The sequence below is a fragment of the Nipponia nippon genome, unplaced genomic scaffold, assembly GCF_047370975.1.
Source record: "Nipponia nippon isolate SJK-2023a ecotype South Korea unplaced genomic scaffold, ASM4737097v1 scaffold_7, whole genome shotgun sequence".
Taxonomy (NCBI): Eukaryota; Metazoa; Chordata; class Aves; order Pelecaniformes; family Threskiornithidae; genus Nipponia; species Nipponia nippon.
The window spans coordinates 32,478,286-32,497,720 of NW_028262391.1; the positions used below are offsets into that span (position 1 = coordinate 32,478,286).

Genomic DNA, 19,435 nt, shown 5'->3' on the forward strand with positions numbered 1-19,435 from the left:
AAGCCGGCTTTCGTAACAGGCCAGCCCCAGCTGCCCCCTCCCTGGGGGGACGCCAGGGACGCAAGAGCCGCCTGCCATCCTCCTGTGGGCTCCCCCATGTCCCCTGATGGGCTGGTGTCCCCCTCCCATTGCGCGGGGACAGCTCTGAGGGATGAGCACCCAGGGCTCCAGCCATGGGTGCTCATCCCCCGGGGCTGTCTCCGCTGCCACCAGTCCTTCTCCACACCGAAGCACCCAGATATTTTTTGCTTGTTCCTAAAACCAAGCAGGGAAACTGAGGCACGTGGCACCAGCATCCTTTCCGGCCAGTCTTGCATCTTTTGGCCGGAATGGGTTGGGACGGGGGGGAAGCATCCATGTTGGAGGGGTTAAACCTCCCCTGTGGGGCCAGGGTGCTGAGGCAGATGTCCCTTGTCCCCTCTCTCCTGTGCCAGGACTTCTTGGGCTCCGTCTCATGCCTTTAGGGGAAGGAAACAGGGGTTTTGGGGGTGTTTAATGGGGCACCAGCATCTCTAGGGTGTGCTGGGCTCAGCTTCTTCAGGACAAGCCCTTGGTGCTGCCTGCGATGGATGCCCAGCGTACAGGCATTTCCTGCCCCTTCCTGCCCTCACTCTCTGCTCCCTCCCCGCAGGGACAGCACCAAACCAAGCGCCAGCTTCAAGAGGACGACAGCCTCCAACATCGACTACACAGAGCTGCTCCAGCACTTTGAGAAGGTCCAAAACAAGCACCTGGAAGCGCGGCACCAACGAGCCGGGCGGGCAGAGCAGCTGGACCGGCGGGTGGTCCTCTGAGCATCCCCGTGGCAGCCACGGGTGTGCACGGTTGCTGGGGCAGGGACCAGGGGACACGGACCAGGGGACAGGGACACCGATTGCTGGCCGCCGGAGGACGCGGTGGGTTTAATGGCAGAGGGAGATGGGCGAGTGCTTGGCGCGGGGCTGGATTTCCTCCCTGCTGTATGTGCGGATGGTGGGGGACCCCCAGGCTGTGCCCAGCTTCTCCCATGGGTGATGTGATGACATGGGGAAGGGATGTAGGAGGAGAGGGCCAGGGAAAAGCACCTCATCTTCTCTTGCAGTAGGGCAAGGAAACTCCCCTTTGCTTTGCTAATGCCTTCCCCGTGACTGTCAGCTGAGCACCCAGCCTCCTGCCAGCAAGACCGGAGGGGAAGGGAAGACAGGAGCAACCCCTGGCCTCCCGCCCTGGAAAACAAGCACGCGAGGCTGCCGGCTGCCTTTCGCCACCCTGGCTTCCACCCTCCAGATCCAAGGCCGCGCCGGAGGCTGCCGGCAGCATCTCGCCTGGGAACTCACACTCCTGTGCGTGGCACTCGGTCCCCTCCCTGCGTCGACGCACCCTCCCCGAGCCCCCAGCTCTTGGCACGGACGGCGGCACAGCCTTAACTCCCAGCCAGCACCAGGGGCACGAGGGGTGGCGGAGACCCCCATCGCAGCCAGCCCCAGACTCAATTCTTTGTTCCTACGTTAAGCTCCCCACGGTAAAATAAACGAGCAATGCAGAGCAGGCCGTTCCTGGTAGCTGGGCTCCCCATCCTCGTGGATCCAAAATCCTAGTGAGGGCACGGGATGGCATGGAGCATCTTGCTCAACGCTGTGCCCCGAGCTGGCCCAGTCCTGCCACGTTGGCTCGCCAGCAAGCAGGGCTTCTCCGCCTGCTCCTCTTCGCAGCAGGAAAAAAAAAACACACCGCCGAAATTCTTCCAGGCCACGGTCATGAAACCACAGCATGGTGACAGGCATTTTCCTGGCCCTGAGCAGCCGCCGGCACTGCCTTCACCCCGTCCTGCAGCACCAAGAGACCATCACCGCCGGCACATGCCAGGCTGCTGCGGTTCGGGGGGTCACCGTTGCATCCCTGGCGCGTTTCAGGCCCTCACCTGATCCCGGCGAAAGAGGAGCTGGAGGAATTCATGGAGTTTTTATGGCTCCTGGCCTGTTTACAGCAGAGCCGGGCTCTGGCAGCGGGTTCCCCGAACAGCCCCGCACCAGTGCTGCTTTGGCCAGGATAAAGACATTCCTGTCATTCCCGGGAAAGGGCTTTCCAAACCCGGTCATGGCGGGTTAATTTTAACAGCCAACCCTTTAGGATGGGTGAGCGGTGGCTTCCCCAGCCCACCAACCGCTTGGGGTGCTGGGGAGGGTCCCTATTGCCTGTCCCCAAACCCTGCCAGGACATGGCCGGCGTGGGCCAGAGCTGCTGCCAGTCCCAGGGCTCTGCCTGTTGCTCTTGCCAGGCTCACTGCCGCTGAGCAGCCTCTTTCCACACTGAGGGATGGGGTTTATGGGGAGAAATTCCAGCTGGCTGCCGGAGTGTCGAGCCATAATCGTTTCCTTATGGGTGGCTCTTGACCAGTGCCGGCCAGAGCAGCATGGTGCTGCCGGGGCAGCACCGGTGGGGGATTGGGGCTGCTTTTCTGGCAGGAGGGGGAATAGGTGGCTCAGGATGAGCCCCTCACCCCGGCTGAGCATCGTTTCACCGCTCGGTGCAGCTTGGTGTGTCGGGGCTCAGCCCAGCCCCCCAGAGCCCGGGAGGCTGGAGATGGGGCCTCGGGATGGCTATGGGGCCAGCTCATCTGCTGGTAGGCCATGCGTTTCCCATGGCTCTCCAGACATGGATGGCCATAAGATGTTTCAGAGCTGCCATATAATCACCCCGGAGGGCGTTAAACTTAAAACCTGTGCCAAGGTGGGTGCCCGCAGCACACCTAGGCACGCGCCTTCCCCAGGTGAGGAAGACAGTGGGGGTCAGACAGCCCTTGGAGAGAGGCTGAACAGAGCCTGGCCTGGAGGTGCATCCCCCCAGCGCCTCCGGCGACCCGGGGGCCGCCCCTGAGCAGTCCCGCTGCTGACCCCAGGCCCAGCATCCCTGAGCGCAGGGCAGCAGGGCGCACGGCCCCCAGGCCCCGCATCCCGGGGCTCCCCACCCACCACCCCAAAAGCAGCCCTCGGGGTTCCTCCGCCGCCCTGGCAGCAAACCCCGCCGCTGCCCCCCCAGTCCCAGCCCCCCCAGCCATCCCCCGGGGCTCCCTCCGCCGCAGCCCTGGGGCGCCCGGACCGGCTCCCCGGCACCTCCCGGCGCCTCCCCGACCGCCGCCGGCCCCGGCACCCGAGCACCCCCCCTCCCCAGCCCCGGCTCCCCCCCCCCGGCCCCGCGGCGGGCGGCGCATGTGCCGCGCAGCCCCCGCCCCGCTCCGCCCCCGCCGCCCCACTCCGCGCTCCCCGCTCCGCGCCCCGCTCCGTGCTCCCCGCTCCGCTCCGCCACCCCAGGGGGGCGGCCCAGGGGGGCGGCGGGTCCGCTCAGCCCCCGGGGACCGCGGGGGGGCGATGCACCGCGCCGCGCCCCGCCCGGCCCCCCCGCCGCTCCGCCGCCCCGCAGCCGCCGCCGCCGCCGCCCGGGCGCCGCCCGCCCCCCGCCGCCGCTGAGCCTGGCCCGCCGCCGCCGCGGCCTCCCCCGGCGGCGCCGCCCGCCCCGGGCTGCCGCAGCGCCGCGATGGAGACGGCGGAGAAGGAGTGCGGAGCCCTCGGTGGCCTCTTCCAAGCCATCATCAACGACATGAAGGTAGGGACACCCCCCCACGCCGTTCCGCTGCCGTGACAGCGCTCCCCCCGCTGCTGCGGGCACGGACCGGCCGGCGTCGGGCCCCGCGGCGGGTACCGGGGCTCCCGCATCAGCCCCGCGGCGGGTACCTGGGCTCCGCTGTCCAGCCCCGAGCTGGGTATCGCGGCCCCGTGTCGGGTAGTGGAGCCCCACATCAGCCCCACATCGGGTGTCAGAGCCCCACATCGGGTGTCGGAGCCCGGCACTGGGTGCCAGAGCCCCACGTCAACCCCATATTGGGCATCGGGGGCCTGCTTTGGGCATTGGACCCCATGCTGGGTATCACAGCCCCATATCAGCCCCGTATCCGTCACCCGGTATTGGAGCCCCATATCAGCCCCGTACCCGTCACCGAGTATCGGAGCCCCACGTTGCGTATTGGAGCCCCATATCAGCCCCATGTCCATCACCGGGTATCGGAGCCCCATGTCGGGTGTCACAGATCAGGCATCTCTGCCCCACATCGGGTACCGCTGGCCCCGCATTGGGCATCGCCGCCCGTTTGGGGCATGGCATTGCCCCCGCCACCATCCGCTCCCCAGCTTGGATTTCTGCTGGACCCGCTTGGGTTTGCACCAATGGAACAAAAAGGTTCCCCCGGCTCCTTGATCCCATTTCCCAGCCCGGGGAGGGGACATTGCCTCCACCCTCCCTGGGAGCAGGATGGGGCCATGTTTAAAAAAAAAGCCTTTTATGTTTGTTTGTTTTCATTTAAAAAAAAAAACAAAACAAAAAAAAACGCTGGGGTGCATTTTTGCCTGGGGGCTGAGCGGGGAGGAGGGGACGAGACAGGTTTCTTCATCTCGGGGGGCCAAAATTCCCACTGCTGGTCCCTGGTGTTCAGGTTTAGATGTTCAGGTTTAGCCCCAGTCATTTTCGGGAGGCAAAAGCTCTCTTCCTCCTCCTCCTCCTCCTCCTCTTCCTCTCTTCTTGCTGCAGCCCAGTCCAGACAATGCTGTCATTGCCAAAGCAGGAGAGGGGGGGATAAAAAAAAAAATAAAAGCCTTGCTGAGAAGGAGATTAACCCCTTCGAGGGGTGGTGGTGGCTCCGCGGGGCTGGACTCTGGCTCGGGGCTGGGAGAAAAGCCCTCAGGGGAGAAAATCACGCTTTCCCCAGATGCCAGCCCCAGGGTGGTGGTGGCCAGGGCTGGTGGGGAAGGGTGCCCAAACACCTTCACCCCAGCCACCCCCTCCTGGCAGCCTGGCTGAGCCCCGCGTCCCCAGGGTAGATAGAGGTGGGGGCAGCCCGTGCCTCAGTTTCCCCATTGCCCCACTGAGGCTGTGGAGGGGATGAGCCAGCCCGGAGCCATCATCTCCCTGGCTGCTGTCAGCGCGGCCACACAGTGGCGTGCCCAGCCCCATCGGGACAAGGTTGGGCCAGGAGCCCCTCACCGTGGCGTCGCACGCCGGTGTGTCTGAGGAAACTGGGCTGGATTCATTTTTGTGCCATTTATAGGTGGGAAAGATGAGAAAAAAATAATAAAAAAGAAGAAAAAAAACCCACCATGCTCAGGTCGTACCCTGCACAGCCCCGGCCCAGCACCGGTGGCCCCTAAGGGTGCATCATCCCTGTCCCTGTCCCCGTCTCCCAGCCACGTGGGTGTCCTGGCACGGGCACTGGGGGACTGGGAAAAATAATCCCCTGCCCAAAGAGGTGACAGCGTTCAATGGCAGCGATGTGCTCAGGGTCCCATGGCCGGGACCCTTGTGCTGAGCACAGGTGCAAAGGGACCTTATTTTGGTGGCAGGTGGCTTTTTGGCACCCCTTGGCCTCCCTTGGGAAGGATTCGGACAGTGAAGCCTGGTGGCAGTCCCCAAGCTGGCGGCGTCCCCAAGCTAGCTTCATTCCTGTTGCCTCTCTTCCAGTGTGCTCGGCGTCCCTGGGTGACCTTGGCATGTCCTTGTCCCCGTTGTCCTCGTCCCCATCCTCCTCCTGCCTGGCATCGCGGGGGGCTGAGGGCATCACAACCTGCCCCCTCGTTAGCGGGGACCCTCCGCTCGCCCTGCCTGGGGTGGCTGAGGGAAGGTGGCGCTGGGACGTGGCCCTGCCCTCCAGCAATGGCATTCTCCGGGGACTCACAGCTGTGAGCCAGGGCGCTGCCACAAGTGGCACATGAAGTGGCATCCTCAAAGCCCTTCTTTGCTGACTCATGAGGAAATTGAGGCTTTCATGGTCCCCGAAAAACAACACTGGGCTGGTCCCATGCCCCCTCGGTGCAAACCCTGTCCCCAGAGGTACCACCAAGCTGGGCTCATGGGGATGTGCGGTGACCCATGTCCTGCAAAGCTGGCTCTGGTGCCCGTGTCCCAGCCTGGTGGCCACCCCAGGGGGGGTTGCAGACCTCCGGCACTGCCATCAGATGGTGGCACCGGGATGGCACCAGGATGGTGTGACTGAGACGACAGCACTGGGACTGACCTCGCCAGGATGGCAGCACCAGCATGGCCTCGCTGGGATAGTGGCACCAGGACTGGCCTCGCTGGGATAGCTTTGCTGGGATGGTGGCACTGGGACCAGCCTTGCTGGGATGGCACCAGGATGGCCTCACCGGGATGGTGGCACCTGGATAGCCTCACCGGGACGGTGGCACTGGGACTGGCCGTGCCAGGCTGGCACTGGGATGGCCTCGCTGAGACGGCACCAGGATTAACCTCACCAGGACAACACTGTGACTGGTCTCACTGGGATGGTGACACTGGGATGGCCCCACCGTATGGTGGCACCAGGATTAGCCTTGCTGGCATGGCACCAGGACCGGCCTTACTGGGATGGCACTGGAGCTGGCATTACTGGGACTGGCCTCGCTGGGACGGCACCAGGATGGTCTTACTGGGACTGGCCTCTCCAAGGCACCACTGGGACTGGTCTTGCTGGGACTGGCCTCGCTGGGACAGAGCTGGGATGGCCTCATTGGGACGGTGACACTGAGACAGCACTGGGATGGCCTCACCATGAGGGCACTGGGACTGGTCTTGATGGGATGGCCTCACCAAGATGGCATCAGGATGGCCTGGCCAGGATAGCACCAGGGTGGCCTTACTGAGATGGCACCAGGGTGGCCTCCCCAGCACCTGTGACCTGTCTGTGTCCCCGCATGACCACCCCATTCAGGGCTCGGGGGACCCCAGAGCTCCCCTCCTGCCCCATTGGTCCTTGTGGGCTCCAGGGAACCGGGGACTGGGGCTACCTGCTGCAGGGCTGGAGCCCTCCATGGTGGTGGTTTTGGCCATCGCTGCTTTGGGGGAGGCCATAGGTGCTGGAAAGCTCCGCTCTGCTGCTGACCAGGGTCTCAAAGCTTGCCTGTGCACCAGCTTCTTTTCTCCCCTCAAATTTCCAAACCCATAAGCTGCCTTCACCCCTTTGAGGAAGAGGAAGCGATCACCCAAAATCCCAGGGTCTCTATGGTCTACAAGGTTGCATGGCCAGACTGGAAGGGGAAAAACCCAGGAGAGGAAAGGGGTTGTGCTCAGCCTTTATTAGCCATCAGAGAAGCCACACCTAGCCAGGCTCAGCCACTGAGCTGCCCCATCTCTCTGTGAAGGGGGGATTTGCCCTGCCCAGGGAGGGGACGCAGTGGGGTGAGGGGATCCGGCTCTCACTGTCACCTTCCCTCCTTGCAGAGCTCCTACCCCATCTGGGAGGATTTCAACTCGAAGGCCACGAAGCTGCACTCCCAGCTCAGGTGAGTGGCTGGGGGGGGAAACGAGGGACCCCCCCTCCCCGCGGGCACATCCTGGGGTGCCCAGCGCCCACTGAGCTCCCCCCTCACTCTCTCCACCCCAGGACCACAGTGCTGGCCGCAGTTGCCTTCCTGGATGCCTTCCAGAAAGTGGCCGACATGGCCACCAACACCCGAGGTAGGGTCCTCCCCACCCAGGGGAGGGCATCCCCGCGCTTGGCCGGGCAGGGGGATGGCTGGCGAGTGTCCCCTGTGCGGTGTCCTCTGCCCACGTGGCTGGGGTGGGCTTCAAGCAGAAACTCCACCATCCATGGAGATGTGTCCACCCTGAGCTGGAGCATCCCCTGGGAAGCAGGGTTGGAAAGATGGGGTGCAGCCTGAGGCTGGGGAATGGGTGGGGTGGGCACCCATGTGGGTGCTGCGCCTCACCACTCATGAGTGCTTAGCCAGCATCTTCTGGTGGGGCTAGTTTGCTTGTGGGGAGATTTGGGGTGATGGAGCCCAGTGCTGTGGTCCCCTTGCACCCATTTCTGCCCCCTGGGAGGCACCCAGATGTGGGGCTGAGCTGCCCTCCCAGTGCCCCTTGTCCCCTGCACCCACCTGGGAGGTGCCTGGGGGGTCCTGGCTGCTCCAGGGGGCTCCGGGGAGGAGAATTAGATGGAGGGAGATGCAGGAGCCCACACTCGACTGCTTCAGGGATGAACCCCGACCTGCCGGCGAGGTGATGCTGCAGGTGGGGTGCGCCCATGCTGCTATGGGGTGGGGGACTGGACCCCCAGACCCTCTCCAGGTGCTCGGTGGTGTGAGGAGCCACTTCCCACCACTTGGCTTCTGCCAAGCAGATGGTCCTGGGCTGGTTTGCAGACTGGCGGCATCCAGGCCATCTGGAGCTGCGTAGGGAGGAGGAGGAGGAGGAGGAGGAAGAGGAGGAGGAGGCAGCAGCAGCTTGAGCCGGGATCAGCTTTGCCTCCAAACCCACTAGCCCACCACACCGGGAGGATTAGGGCTCCCTCAGCACCCCTCCAGCACCAAAAGCGAGGGAGGGGACATGGGGGGGATGCTGGGGACAGCAGGCGACCGGCACCACAGGAGTCAGCATCACAGGGGCCACCCTGTAGTGCTGCGCCGGGTGGTGGCATCTTGGGGACACCCCTGGACACTCCTGCTTTTTTCTGGGGGTGGGGAGGCAGAGTGGCGGTGTGGGGAAACTGAGGCAGGGCACTGGGTGGGGGCTGGCTGGCAGCCTCGCACGCAGCGCGTGAGCACGCGGGGGAATCGGATTAGGAGCAGCAGGAGCTGGGATAAGAGCATTAGGAGCAGGATTAGGAGAATACCGTAGCGCAGGAGGAGAAGGCCCTTGGCCTGCAGGCTCCCCCATTTCTGTAGCAACAGTGGGGTGCCCAAAACTCCTGCAAAGGGTGGGAGGTGTCTCTGGAGGCTTCTTTTGGGGAGAGAAAGGCAGAATATCACTCCCTAGCTTGCTCCCAAGGATTTTGGATTGCTGCTTTTCCTGGGATTTGCCAGCAGCACTGCCACCATGTGGCCATCCTTAGGCTTCAGAGTTAACAGCTGTTTTACCAAAAAGGGACGCTCCTGCTTTCTGTTGCTGGCCAATATGCCCCCCCCAGGGAGCTCTGAATCCCTTTTTATACGCTGGGGATCATGCCTGGAGGTGAGGGACACAGCCGGCTGCCTGGCATGGAGCCAGGGAGGGAAGCTGGTCCCCAAGCCGTTCGCTCTCGGCTGGCCAGTTTCGCGGTCCGTGCCTGGCCAGCTGCACGGTACCTCGCCCCCCCCTTCCCTGGGCCAGGATTTGAGACAAACCAGGAAAAAAACAGAAGCAAGTTTTCATTTTGAAGCCATGGGAAGGGATATTTAGTGCTTTATGTATCAGCTAGTGGATGTTGATTTATTTATTTAGTGGGTTTATCAGGGGAAAAAGTGAGCCACCCCCAAGCCAAAGTGTCCCCAAAGCCCAGAGCATCCCACCACTGGTCGTCCCCGCCACAAGCCAGCCTGGTCCCAGTATACACACTGGGCTGGGACTGGTCTAGGAGTGTCCCCTGCCAGTGTTTCACTCCCCACCAGGTGCCACGAGGGACATCGGCTCCGCACTGACGCGCATGTGCATGCGGCACCGCAGCATTGAGGCTAAGCTCCGGCAGTTCACCAAGTAAGCAGGCCTGGGGCATCGGTGACACGAGTTGGCCAGGCTCAGCCCTCAGCTGGATGTTGGCTGGGCCTGGGGTAGGGGGCTCAGCTCCCTCTCCCTGGTTCCGGCGCTCTCCCATGCTCTCTGCCTCTCTCTCCCTGCTCCAGCGCCCTCATGGAGAGCCTGATAAACCCTTTGCAGGACAGGATTGAGGACTGGAAGAAAACTGCCAACCAGCTCGACAAGGACCACGCGAAAGGTACGGGTGGGATGCGCCAGATCCGTGCCGGGGGGCTGTGCCAGTCGGCGGGGGGGGTCCCGTCTGACAGCACTTCTGTGCCCCCAGAGTACAAGCGAGCCCGCCACGAGATCAAGAAAAAATCCTCTGACACCCTCAAACTCCAGAAAAAGGCTCGCAAAGGTGAGGGGGGGGTCTCCTGGGGAGGGGGGGTACCCCTGCCAGCCCCTCCGCAGCACCCCCTGGCGGGGGGGGCATCCCAGATGGGGCACCCTGGCTGCCTACAGGGATGGTGGGCACCAGGGGGGTCCCGCTGCCCCCCGCAGAAGTCGGGGTGCTGGCCCGGGGGGGTGGTGAGAGGCAGGGGCGCGCGCCCCGGCCCTCAGCCTCTTTTCACACGTTTTCTCTGTCTCCTTCTCTCTTCCCTCCCCTCCACATCCTTCCTGTAGAGCTACTTGGTAAGTGAACCGCTGCCCCCCCCCCCCAGCCCCCTCTCTGCTTCCTCATCTGCTCCCCCTTCCCGGTCTCCCCAGGGCCGGGGCCGCCTCCATCTGTCTGTCCGTCTGTCCATCCGCTCCCTGTGCCCCCCTCACCCCTGCTTTTAGCTTAGCTTAGCTTGCACCCCTCATCCTGGGGCAATGCCAGCCCCACCACAGTGGCACCCCAGTGGGTCCCCTGGTCCCAAGTGCCAGGGATGGGGTGGCCGAGGAGCCCCCCCACCCCTGGGGCTGCCATTGGATAAGGGTGCTCCTGGACCCTCCTGGGATATGGGCATGGGGGGGACCCTGTGGCACCCGTGGGACATGAAGATGGGGTGATGTCTCCAGAGCCTGGAGGTGGCCTGGGCTTGGCCATGGGTCCCCCTGCAGATTGGAGGGGGGGGGGGGGGGGATGTCGGGGGAGCCCAGTGCTGATGGTACCCCATCTCACAGGGAAGGGGGACCTGCAGCCCCAGCTGGACAACGCATTGCAGGACGTCAACGACATGTACCTGCTGCTGGAGGAGACGGAGAAGCAGGCGGTCCGCAAAGCCCTCATCGAGGAGCGGGGTCGCTTCTGCACCTTCATCACCTTCCTGCAGCCCGTGGTGGTGAGTGCTGGGGGGCCGGGGAGGGGGTGTAGGGGGGTTGCTGCTGCCCAATGGGTGCTGATGCTCCCCCTTGTCTGGCCACAGAACGGGGAACTCACCATGCTGGGAGAGATCACCCACCTGCAAGGCATCATCGAGGACCTGGTGGTGCTCACTGCAGAGCCCCACAAGCTGCCCCCTGCCAGCGAGCAGGTCAGTGGAGGGACCGGGGGGGGACAGGGAAAGGGGCAAGCTTCTTCGGGGGGGCTTAAACCCCATCCTTCCTGCAGGTGATCAAGGACCTGAAGGGCTCTGACTACAGCTGGTCCTACCAGACCCCCCCATCCTCACCCAGCAGCTCCAGCTCCCGCAAGTCCAGCATGTGCAGGTATGGTGGGGTGGGCTCCACGCCTGACCACTGCCGGGAGGGAAATCCCTCCTGCTTCATTAACATCGGGGGGGCTAATGATGCTTACGGCCCTTGGGGATGCTCACAAGGTGCATGTCCACCTCCACGTGTCCTTACAGCCAGCTGGTCCCAGGTAATGCAGAGGACCTGGTCTTGGGTGCAGGGTCGGGGCTGAGGGACCATTGGGGCAGGATGATTGCCTAGCACGTGCCCCGTCCTCCAGGTTTCGGGGATGATGTGAGCTGTGCAGGGGGGGCTGGGGGCAAACATGTCACCTTTGCCATGTGCCCCAGGCTGTCCCCTGCCACTGGGGGACACCAGAAGGGAAAGGGGTGCCCTGAAGGGACTGCATGCCTCAGTTTCCCCAGGCTGGGGTGTGGGGCAGGGTGCTGGGCTTTCTGCCCAGGGACCCTGCCGCCTCCGAACCTCCATCTTAAACTCTCTTTTCCTTCCTTTGTCCTCCCCGCCGGTGTGTCCCCGTCCCCCCCGGCGCCCCCCCAGCAGCGTTAGCAGTGCCAAGGGTGGCATGGCGTGGCCCGGCGGGGCTCAGACCTGCTCACCCAGTTCCACCTATCGCTACCGCAGCCTGGCACAGCCCCCCGCCACCGCCACCCGCCTCTCCAGCGTCTCCTCCCATGACTCCGGCTTCATCTCCCAGGATGCCGCTTACTCCAAACCACCTTCCCCCATGCCCTCGGACATCACCAGCCAGGTACGAGGTGGGGAGTGTCAGCGCCACTCACCCCTGTGCCTCAGTTTCCCCTTCTGTAGAAAGGGTGGGTACTGCTGGATGCAACACAAGGGTCCCGTGCGGAGGTGATGGGACCCCGCCCTAGGTGTGTTTCCAGCTGTGTTGGCATTACCGGAGATAAATATTGGGAATATTGGGGGATGCCTGCCCTGCGCCATAGGCCACACGGCAGAGAAACCCCATCTGTGACATTCCCCAGGAATGTGGCACAGGTATTCCCCTGCCCCATGCCAGGGGAACAGGGTATTTCCCAATCACCCCAGCCCCATAATATCCAGTTTGTGCCAGTCGCCCACCAGGCAGCATGGAGCAAGGCTTCCCCTTCACCCTGCATCCTCCCCAGTGCCGAGGATGCTCTGGGACCCCCCAGCACCCCCAAGGAGCTGCTGATCCCTCGCACTGGCTGTGCCGCCGGGTGCCTGGCACTGCCAGCACTGCCTGCCCACGCTAACCTGGCATCACCAACCCGGTGGGAGCCCCTGGGGATCCCAGCGCCGTGGCTGTGGGAACTGTCCCCGCTCCCCAAAATGACTGTTGGCTCTGCAGGGCTTGGGGTGAGCAGGGGGAAAGGTTGGGGCTGAGCATCCCAGCTTCACCCGGCCGGTGCCTCCCCAGCTCTGTGGCCCCCGCTGCCGGGTCGGATCCTGCTTGCCTTCCCGCATTGGCCACCGTGGGGGAGGCACGCTGGGGGCCTGGGTTGGGGGAAGCTGTGGGTGCTGCTCTAACCTGGGGCTGTGGCTCTGGCTGTGCTTCCTAACCACCTCTTCTCTCCCGCTCTGGCTCCTGGCTTGGCCTCACGGCACGGCAGAAGTCCTCCAGCTCGGCATCCTCGGAGGCCTCCGAAACCTGCCAGTCGGTTAGCGAGTGCAGCTCCCCCACCTCGGTTAGTTCTTGCTCTGCCGCCGGGGCATGGGCAGGTGGCAGAAATGTGAAGCCTTCATCAGCAGCACTCTCCTCTTCCTCTCCTCCCCACCCTGGCGCTGTCCCCCATCCCACCAGGGCTGCGTTTCACACATGGGCCCCCCCACACCTCATGGGATTCAGCCCCCAGATCCCCCCATCCCAGCTCCCCATGGGGCAGAGCATCCTGGGCAGCATCCATGGCTCAGGGAACATCAGTGCATGTCCCCTCCTGCCCTGCCCCGCTTTTGGCTCCTGGCCCTGGTGTCCCCGGCATCACCCTGTGCCTTGCCTGTTGCAGGACTGGTCCAAGGCCAGCCCCTACGACCAGCCAGTGGTCCCCACCCTGCAGCGGCGCAAGGACCGCGTGGAGCACCTGCGGGAAGCCGAGATGGGCTCACCCGCTGGCGGGTACCCGGGCATCGGTGGCGAGGATGCTCCCAGGCCCCGGATGTCACCGGCTACAATTGCCGCCAAGGTACCAGCTCCGATGGGAAGAACACAGAGGTGGTGGGCTTTTGAGGGGCTCTGAGGAGAGGAGCTGGGGTGCTGATGGTGCCCCCTTATCCCTGCAGCACGGGGAGGAGGTGTCCCCTGCCGCCAGTGACCTGGCCATGGTCTTGACGCGGGGGCTGAGCCTGGAGCACCAGAAGAGCAGCCGGGACTCGCTGCAGTACTCCAGCGGCTACAGCACACAGACCACCACCCCCTCCTGCTCTGAGGACACCATCCCTTCCCAAGGTACCCCCCCACAGCAGCGAGAGGCACCTGGGGCCACCCAAAATGGCACCCGGAGGGGGGAAGGGGACAGCAGAGGCTTTGGTGGTCCTGGGGCATGTCTGTGTGTGCCAGGTGTTGTAGTGTCAGGCTGTGGTCACATCACATAGGGGCTGGTGGGGTGAAGATTTGATGTGTGTTGGGGGGTTGGTGTGCAGCACAAGCATCATGCCACGCGGTAACCATGGGGCTTCCTGGTTATTGGGGCGTTAGTTGAGTGTTAGTTGGGTCTTGATGGCTACAGTTGTGCCAGGCAGTGCAATAACAGGTAGCATCACGGCAGGGTGTGGTTGGTGATGGTTTGTGGTGACGTGTTTGGGCACAGCAGTTGAGTACAGGTGGAGACGGTGGGTGATGGCAGCAGAGGTGGTGGTTGGAGATTGAGTAACCACAGGGACAGTCATGTTGCGCTGGGGTTGTGATGGCTGAGCCAGTTGTGAGCACATGATGGTGATGGAGCTTGGCTGTGATCACGCTGTGACAGCAGTGGTTGGGGTGGCTGTGATAGTGATGGTTGGGTTTGACTATGACCGTGTGGTGGTGACGGTTGAGGCCAGTTGTGATGGTCATGGCAGGGGCTGGTTGTGATCACATTGCAATGGTGACAGCTGGGTTTGGCTGCGATCTCAATGTGATGGTTGCGTTTGCTTGTAGTTGCCTTCTGATGATGGTTGGGCTTGATGGTGAGCATGTTGTGCCAACAGTGGTTGGGGCCAGTTGGGACTGAGTTGCAATGACAACAGTGGTTGCGTTTGGTTGTGGTCGCGCTGTGACAGCAGTTGTTGGGGCTGGCTGCGACTGCATTGTGAAGGTGGTGGTTGGGCTTGGCAGTGCCAGCTGTGCCACCCACTGCCCACCCATCCACGCTGACTGGTGCTGCACCCTCCCCAGGCTCCGACTACGACTGCTACTCAGTGAATGGCGACGTGGAGTGTGACCCCCAGAGCGACTTTGACAAGTCCTCCACCATCCCGCGCAACAGCAACATCGCCCAGAACTACCGGCGGATGATCCAGACCAAGCGTCCCGCCTCCACCGCTGGGCTGCCCACTGGCACCAACCTACCGGCTGGCACCACCCCAGGGGTAGCCACCATCCGCCGCACACCCTCTACCAAACCCTCGGTCCGCCGTACCCTCTCCAATGCCGGCCCCATCCCCATCCGACCCCCCATCGTCCCTGTGAAGACCCCCACGGTGCCCGACTCCCCAGGCTACACCGGCCCCACGCGGGTGGGCAGCGAAGAGTGCGTCTTCTACGCCGACGACACCTCACCGAACCCCCTGGATTTTGCCAAAGCTTCGCCCAAGCGGCTGAGCCTTCCCAACACTGCCTGGGGCGGCGGTGCCATGGAGATCTCCGTCTACCCCGGGGCTGGCCAGCACCTCTCCGCCGAGGAAGAGGAGGACCAACAGTTGGCCGCCAACCGGCACAGCTTGGTGGAGAAGATTGGCGAGCTGGTGGCTGGCGCCCACGCCCTGGGGGAAGGCCAGTTCCCCTTCCCCACTGCCCTCGCGGGGTCCGGCCCCAGCGAGGAGACCCCCGCACCCCCCCCGGCAGCCTCCATGGACCCCCCGGCCGAAGACATGCTGGTGGCCATCCGGCGCGGAGTGCGCCTGCGCAGGACCGTCACCAACGACAGGTCGGCCCCGCGGATATCGTGATGACGCCCCGCCAGCAGGGACGCGCCCACCGCGGCCAACGGAGCCCCAGGGGCAGCCGCTGCGCCTCCCTGGGAGCCCCCACCCGCCAGCACCTGCTGCCCCCGCCCCTCCCCGCTGCCCCCCGCTTTCTGTTCCTCTGTCTCCTCCTTCCGTCCCCTCCTGGCCCTTTCCTTACAGCTTTCCTTCACTTGTTCTCTCTTTGGCTCTCTCTCTGCTCTTTTTCTCCTTTTCTTTTTTTCTTTTTTCTCTTTTTCTCCTTTTCTCTTATTCCTCTCTTATTCTTTTCTTATTCGTCTCTTTTTCTTCTCTTCTTTTCCTCTTGTTTTCCTCTTTTTCTTCTATTTTCTTCTGTTCTTTTCCTTTTTCTTCCCTTTTTCTTCCCGTATTCTTCTATTTTTCTTCTCTTCTTTTCCCTCTTTTTTTCTCTTCCTTTCCTCTTTTCTGTCCTCCTTTCTTTTTTCCTTTTTTCTCCTTTCCTTTTTCCCTCTCTTTTCCTTTCCTTCTCCTTCCCCCCCTTCTCTTGTCCTCTTCTCTCTCTGTTTCTCTTTGCTCTCTCTCTTCTCTCCCCCTCTGCCTCCCCGGGCGCAGGCGGGTGGCCCCAGTCCCAGCAGGAGGGGACGGTGCCAGCAGGGCCACGCCAGGAGCAGCATCAGGAGCGGGGACTCCCCGGCCCCCCCCCAGCTGCCTGCTTGGGGCCAGCACGGCTCAGCCCCATTTCGGGGGTCAGGAGCAGCGGGGAAGGGGCTGCGGGGGGGATGTGTGAGAGGGTGGGGGGATGGCGGGGGGACAGCGGGGGGACAGCACAGCCCCCTCCAATTTGGGGGGACACAGGGACGTAGTGGCTGAGGATGCCAAACCTCCTCTTTGACCCCCCTGGGGGTCACTGGGGACCCCCCCAACCCCCCCAAACCCCCTCCCTCTCCCTCCGTACCTGCAGGCCCTGCGCCGGGTTCTGCTGGGGGGGGGTCTGGGCGACGGGGGGTTTCACCCAGACCCCCCGCAAAGTGAAGCAGCTGATTTCTGCCAGTGGCTGGAGGAAAGCACAACCCCCCCCGGCCCCCCCGCTGTACATAGCCCCCCTGCCGCCCCGCTGTCTGTCGCATCGCAGCCCCCCCTTCCTCCCCTTAGGAATAACCATTTAGTTCCCCCCAACACCCCTTCTCCTGCCCAGAACCGCTGATGCCAAGTGACAAATGTTTGGGTTTGGGGGGGGGGGGGGTTCTCTTATTTTGTACAGAAAACAAAAATTCCTTGGAAAAGAAAAAAAAAAAAAACAACCTGTCTTTCAACTGAAGTAACTTTTCTGGTGCTGTTGTTAACTTGGTCCTTTTTTTTTTTTTTTTTAATTTATTTCCCCTCCGTGCTCCCGCCTCTGCCGCCGCTTCCCCCCTTCCCGCCCCTCCACCAGGTTTCTTTCTCTTTCTTTCATTCCCTTCTTTCTTTTAAATTTTTTTTTTTATGGTAATTCCCCTCTTTCCCACCTCCCCCCCAATTTTCATAGTCACTGCTACAAGTAACGAATGCACTGTGAAGATTCCAGTATTAATAAAGGTTGTACTGTAATTAATAGCCTCGCCTGCAGTCCTATGGATGTGCTGGTACCCTGGGGTCACCCCAATAATGGGGGACAAGTGGGAAGGTCCCCATCACCCCTTTGGGGTGCCCATGGCTGGGGGGGGGGGGGGTTCTGTGGGATGCAGGGAGGGGGGAGACATCCCCATTGCCAAGGTGATGGGTGACCCCCAGGATGCAGAAGAGCATTCCTCTGCCCCATCCCCTCCAGGAAAGGGGGTGCAGGCAGTGTCCCCCCCAACACCTCCACCCATCCCGGCAGCACCCGCGGTGCCGCCTCCTGAATTATCAGCAGGATTGCCAAACCTTGCCAGGGCAGCACAACCAGCTGCAGCAGGCAGTGGGAATGGAGGGGTTCGCCGTGGGGAGCGTCTTGCTGACCGGCTGCGATGAGGGGCTCGGGCTGGGGCTGCTGAAGGGCTTGCTGGAGCAGCCCAGCCCGCCCCGGCACCTCTTCGCCGCTTGCCTGGACCCCCAGGGGAAGGTAGGGAGGATGCCAGGGCGGGGGACAGCAGGGTCAGCCCCGGGACGGGCTGGGAAACGCAGAGCCTGGGGGTGCCACCATCCCCACCTGGCTTGGCGGGGGGGGGGGGGGGTTGAGTGACAGCATCCCTCACTGTGAATGGGCATGGAAAAATACATATGTTTATATATATATTTTTTTTGCTAGTCTTGGCATAGATGATAAGTGCCTGGCAGGGGGTGCCGGGGGCAGGTTGCCAGAGGTCCCACACCGGAGGCATCGCTGCCAGGGTCTTTGAAGCTGCTGAGGGCTCAGCCGGGTGCAGAGAAGCAGTGACTCGCCCTGAATCTCTCCCATCGGGGCTTGTCGAAACCTGTCAGCCATGGCATGCAGGACAGCCTGGTTCCCATCCCGGCATGGCACAGGGCCACCCCCCTGCCAAGCCCCTCCACCTGACCCCCCCTTTCTCTGTGTAGGCTGTCAACGAGGTGGCTTTGGGCTGCCCCAACGTCGTGGTCCTGCCTCTAGGTAGGTGCCAGGGTGGGAAGGGGATGAAGCTTCTCGGGATTTAATGGTGCCCATGGCTGGCTCTGAGAAATGCCACAGAAGCAGGCAGGTCCCTCGGTTTGGCTCAGCCCAACCAGGTCACTGCTGGGACCAGGAAGATGCTCAGTGGCCGGGAACTGCCTCCCATCATGTCCTAGAGCATCTTGCCTGGAACATGGCCCCCCAGCCTGTCCCCAAGCCCTTCTGTCCCCTTGCAGATGTGACAGACCCCAACAGCATTAAGGCAGCGGTTGGGAAGGTGCGGGAGGAGGTGGGAAGCGCCGGCCTCAACCTCCTGATCAACAACACTGGCACCATGCGCCGCAGCACACTGGACACCGAGACGGCAGAGAACATGTCCCTCGTCTACACCACTAACACCATCGGGCCCCTGCAGACAAGCCAGGTGAGGCCACATGCACCCCTCCTGCCCCAAATGCTGGGGCGGGGGGGGGGGGGGGGGGGGGAGGAGGATGGCGATGCCTGAGCACCTGTCCCCTGCAGGCGTTCCTGCCCCTGCTGAAGGAGGCAGCTGAGGCTGAAGGGCAGCGTGGGATGAGCTGCAGCAGAGCCGCCATTGTCAACATCTCCAGCATCCTGGGCTCCATCGAGGCAGTGGAGGCTTGGGGAGAGAGGCAGGACGTCTGCTACCGCTGCAGCAAGGTACCATGCCAGGAGAATGGGGACGCATTTGGGGAGGTCACCTTCTGGGGGACCCCCATCTCAAGCTGTGGCAGTGCCACCCTGTGACAGTGGTGGTTGTGCCCCCAGGCTGCTCTGAACATGCTCACCAAATGCCTGGCCCTGGAGTACGGGGGCAGTGGGATCCTCTGTGTGTCTGTGGACCCTGGCTTTGTGACACCCCCCTTGGAACAGGGGACGGTGAGTGACGGGAGGTGTACAGCCACCCTGGCTCGGCAAAGTCCCATGGGCATCCCTTCCCAGGGCATCCTTACCTGGGGGCATCCCTTCCCACTGGCATCCCTTCCTGGGGCATCCATTCACAGGGATATCCCTTCCTGTGGGCATCCCTTGCCCCAGGCATCCCATCCCATGCACATCCCTTCCCAGGGGCATCCATCCCTGGGTGCAGCCCCTCCTGGGGGCACCCTCAGGCCCCCATGCAGCCCTTTGGTCTCAGGGGCTCTGTGTCACTGCAGCAAAGGACCAATTCTGGGCTCTCCCCCAAAAACATCTAATTTCCTCCCTATTTTTTATTGCATTTCCCATCCCAATCCCATGTCAGCAGAGGGCACCCCGGCTCCATGCTCAGCACCAGCAGAGGACTGCACCCCGGGTACAGCCTCCCCAGTACCCCACACACCCCAAGGCCATCAGCGCCCCAAAGTTGTCTTCGCTGAATGTGCCAAGGGGAGGCAGGCAAGGCTGGAGACAGCCTCTTGCAGCATCGCCTGGCAGGGCTTACCCTGCAGAGCAAACAAATGAATCACTTTTTATTAGGAACTGTAAAATTAACCTCCAGCCCTATAGCACCCAAATTAGGGACAATTAATTTGTGCAAAGCTGCAGTCCTTGGCTGCTAGAGCACCTCCAGCTTCTCCCAACCTGCCCCAGCCAGAGCTGGTATCCCAC

At 62.8% G+C, this 19,435-nt stretch overlaps 2 protein-coding genes across 7 annotated transcripts in view; both read left to right on the plus strand.

Moving 5' to 3' along the window:
• Positions 1–3,203, plus strand: part of VAC14 (VAC14 component of PIKFYVE complex) — a 67,970-nt gene extending 64,767 nt beyond the window's left edge. Inside the window, exons 19-20 of one of the 2 annotated variants that reach the window (XR_015700809.1) lie at positions 632–896; positions 1,082–3,203. Coding sequence is in view for 1 of the 2 variants with exons in the window: in XM_087740959.1 (XP_087597085.1) it covers positions 632–794 (163 nt within the window). In the remaining variant the exon portion in view is untranslated. Of the gene's footprint in view, positions 1–631 lie in introns of both variants that reach the window. The other variant, XM_087740959.1, reaches the window with a different exon arrangement.
• A 187-nt stretch (positions 3,204–3,390) lies between these two features.
• Positions 3,391–16,828, plus strand: MTSS2 (MTSS I-BAR domain containing 2). 5 transcript variants are annotated; one of them, XM_087740963.1, is made up of 14 exons: positions 3,391–3,582; positions 7,243–7,304; positions 7,406–7,479; positions 9,390–9,474; positions 9,621–9,712; positions 9,800–9,874; positions 10,624–10,781; positions 10,866–10,973; positions 11,051–11,148; positions 11,671–11,881; positions 12,729–12,803; positions 13,122–13,298; positions 13,396–13,561; positions 14,489–16,828. In XM_087740963.1, exons 1-14 carry the CDS (start codon positions 3,514–3,516, stop codon positions 15,259–15,261), a joined length of 2,223 nt encoding a protein of 740 aa, XP_087597089.1. In that variant the 5' UTR covers positions 3,391–3,513; the 3' UTR covers positions 15,262–16,828. The 5 variants fall into 5 exon arrangements, with proteins under 5 accessions (XP_087597089.1, XP_087597090.1, XP_087597093.1 ...); XM_087740964.1 differs by having other exon boundaries at positions 11,674–11,881; XM_087740967.1 differs by having other exon boundaries at positions 11,755–11,881.
• The last annotated feature ends 2,607 nt before the right edge of the window (positions 16,829–19,435 follow it).

Coding starts and splice junctions, on each gene's coding strand:
- MTSS2 (XM_087740963.1), top strand. CDS start 3,514: ATGGAGACGGCGGAGAAGGAGTGCGGAGCCCTCGGTGGCCTCTTCCAA. Junction 7,305..7,405: donor AAGCTGCACTCCCAGCTCAG/GTGAGTGGCTGG, acceptor TCTCCACCCCAG/GACCACAGTGCTGGCCGCAG. Junction 12,804..13,121: donor AGTGCAGCTCCCCCACCTCG/GTTAGTTCTTGC, acceptor TGCCTGTTGCAG/GACTGGTCCAAGGCCAGCCC.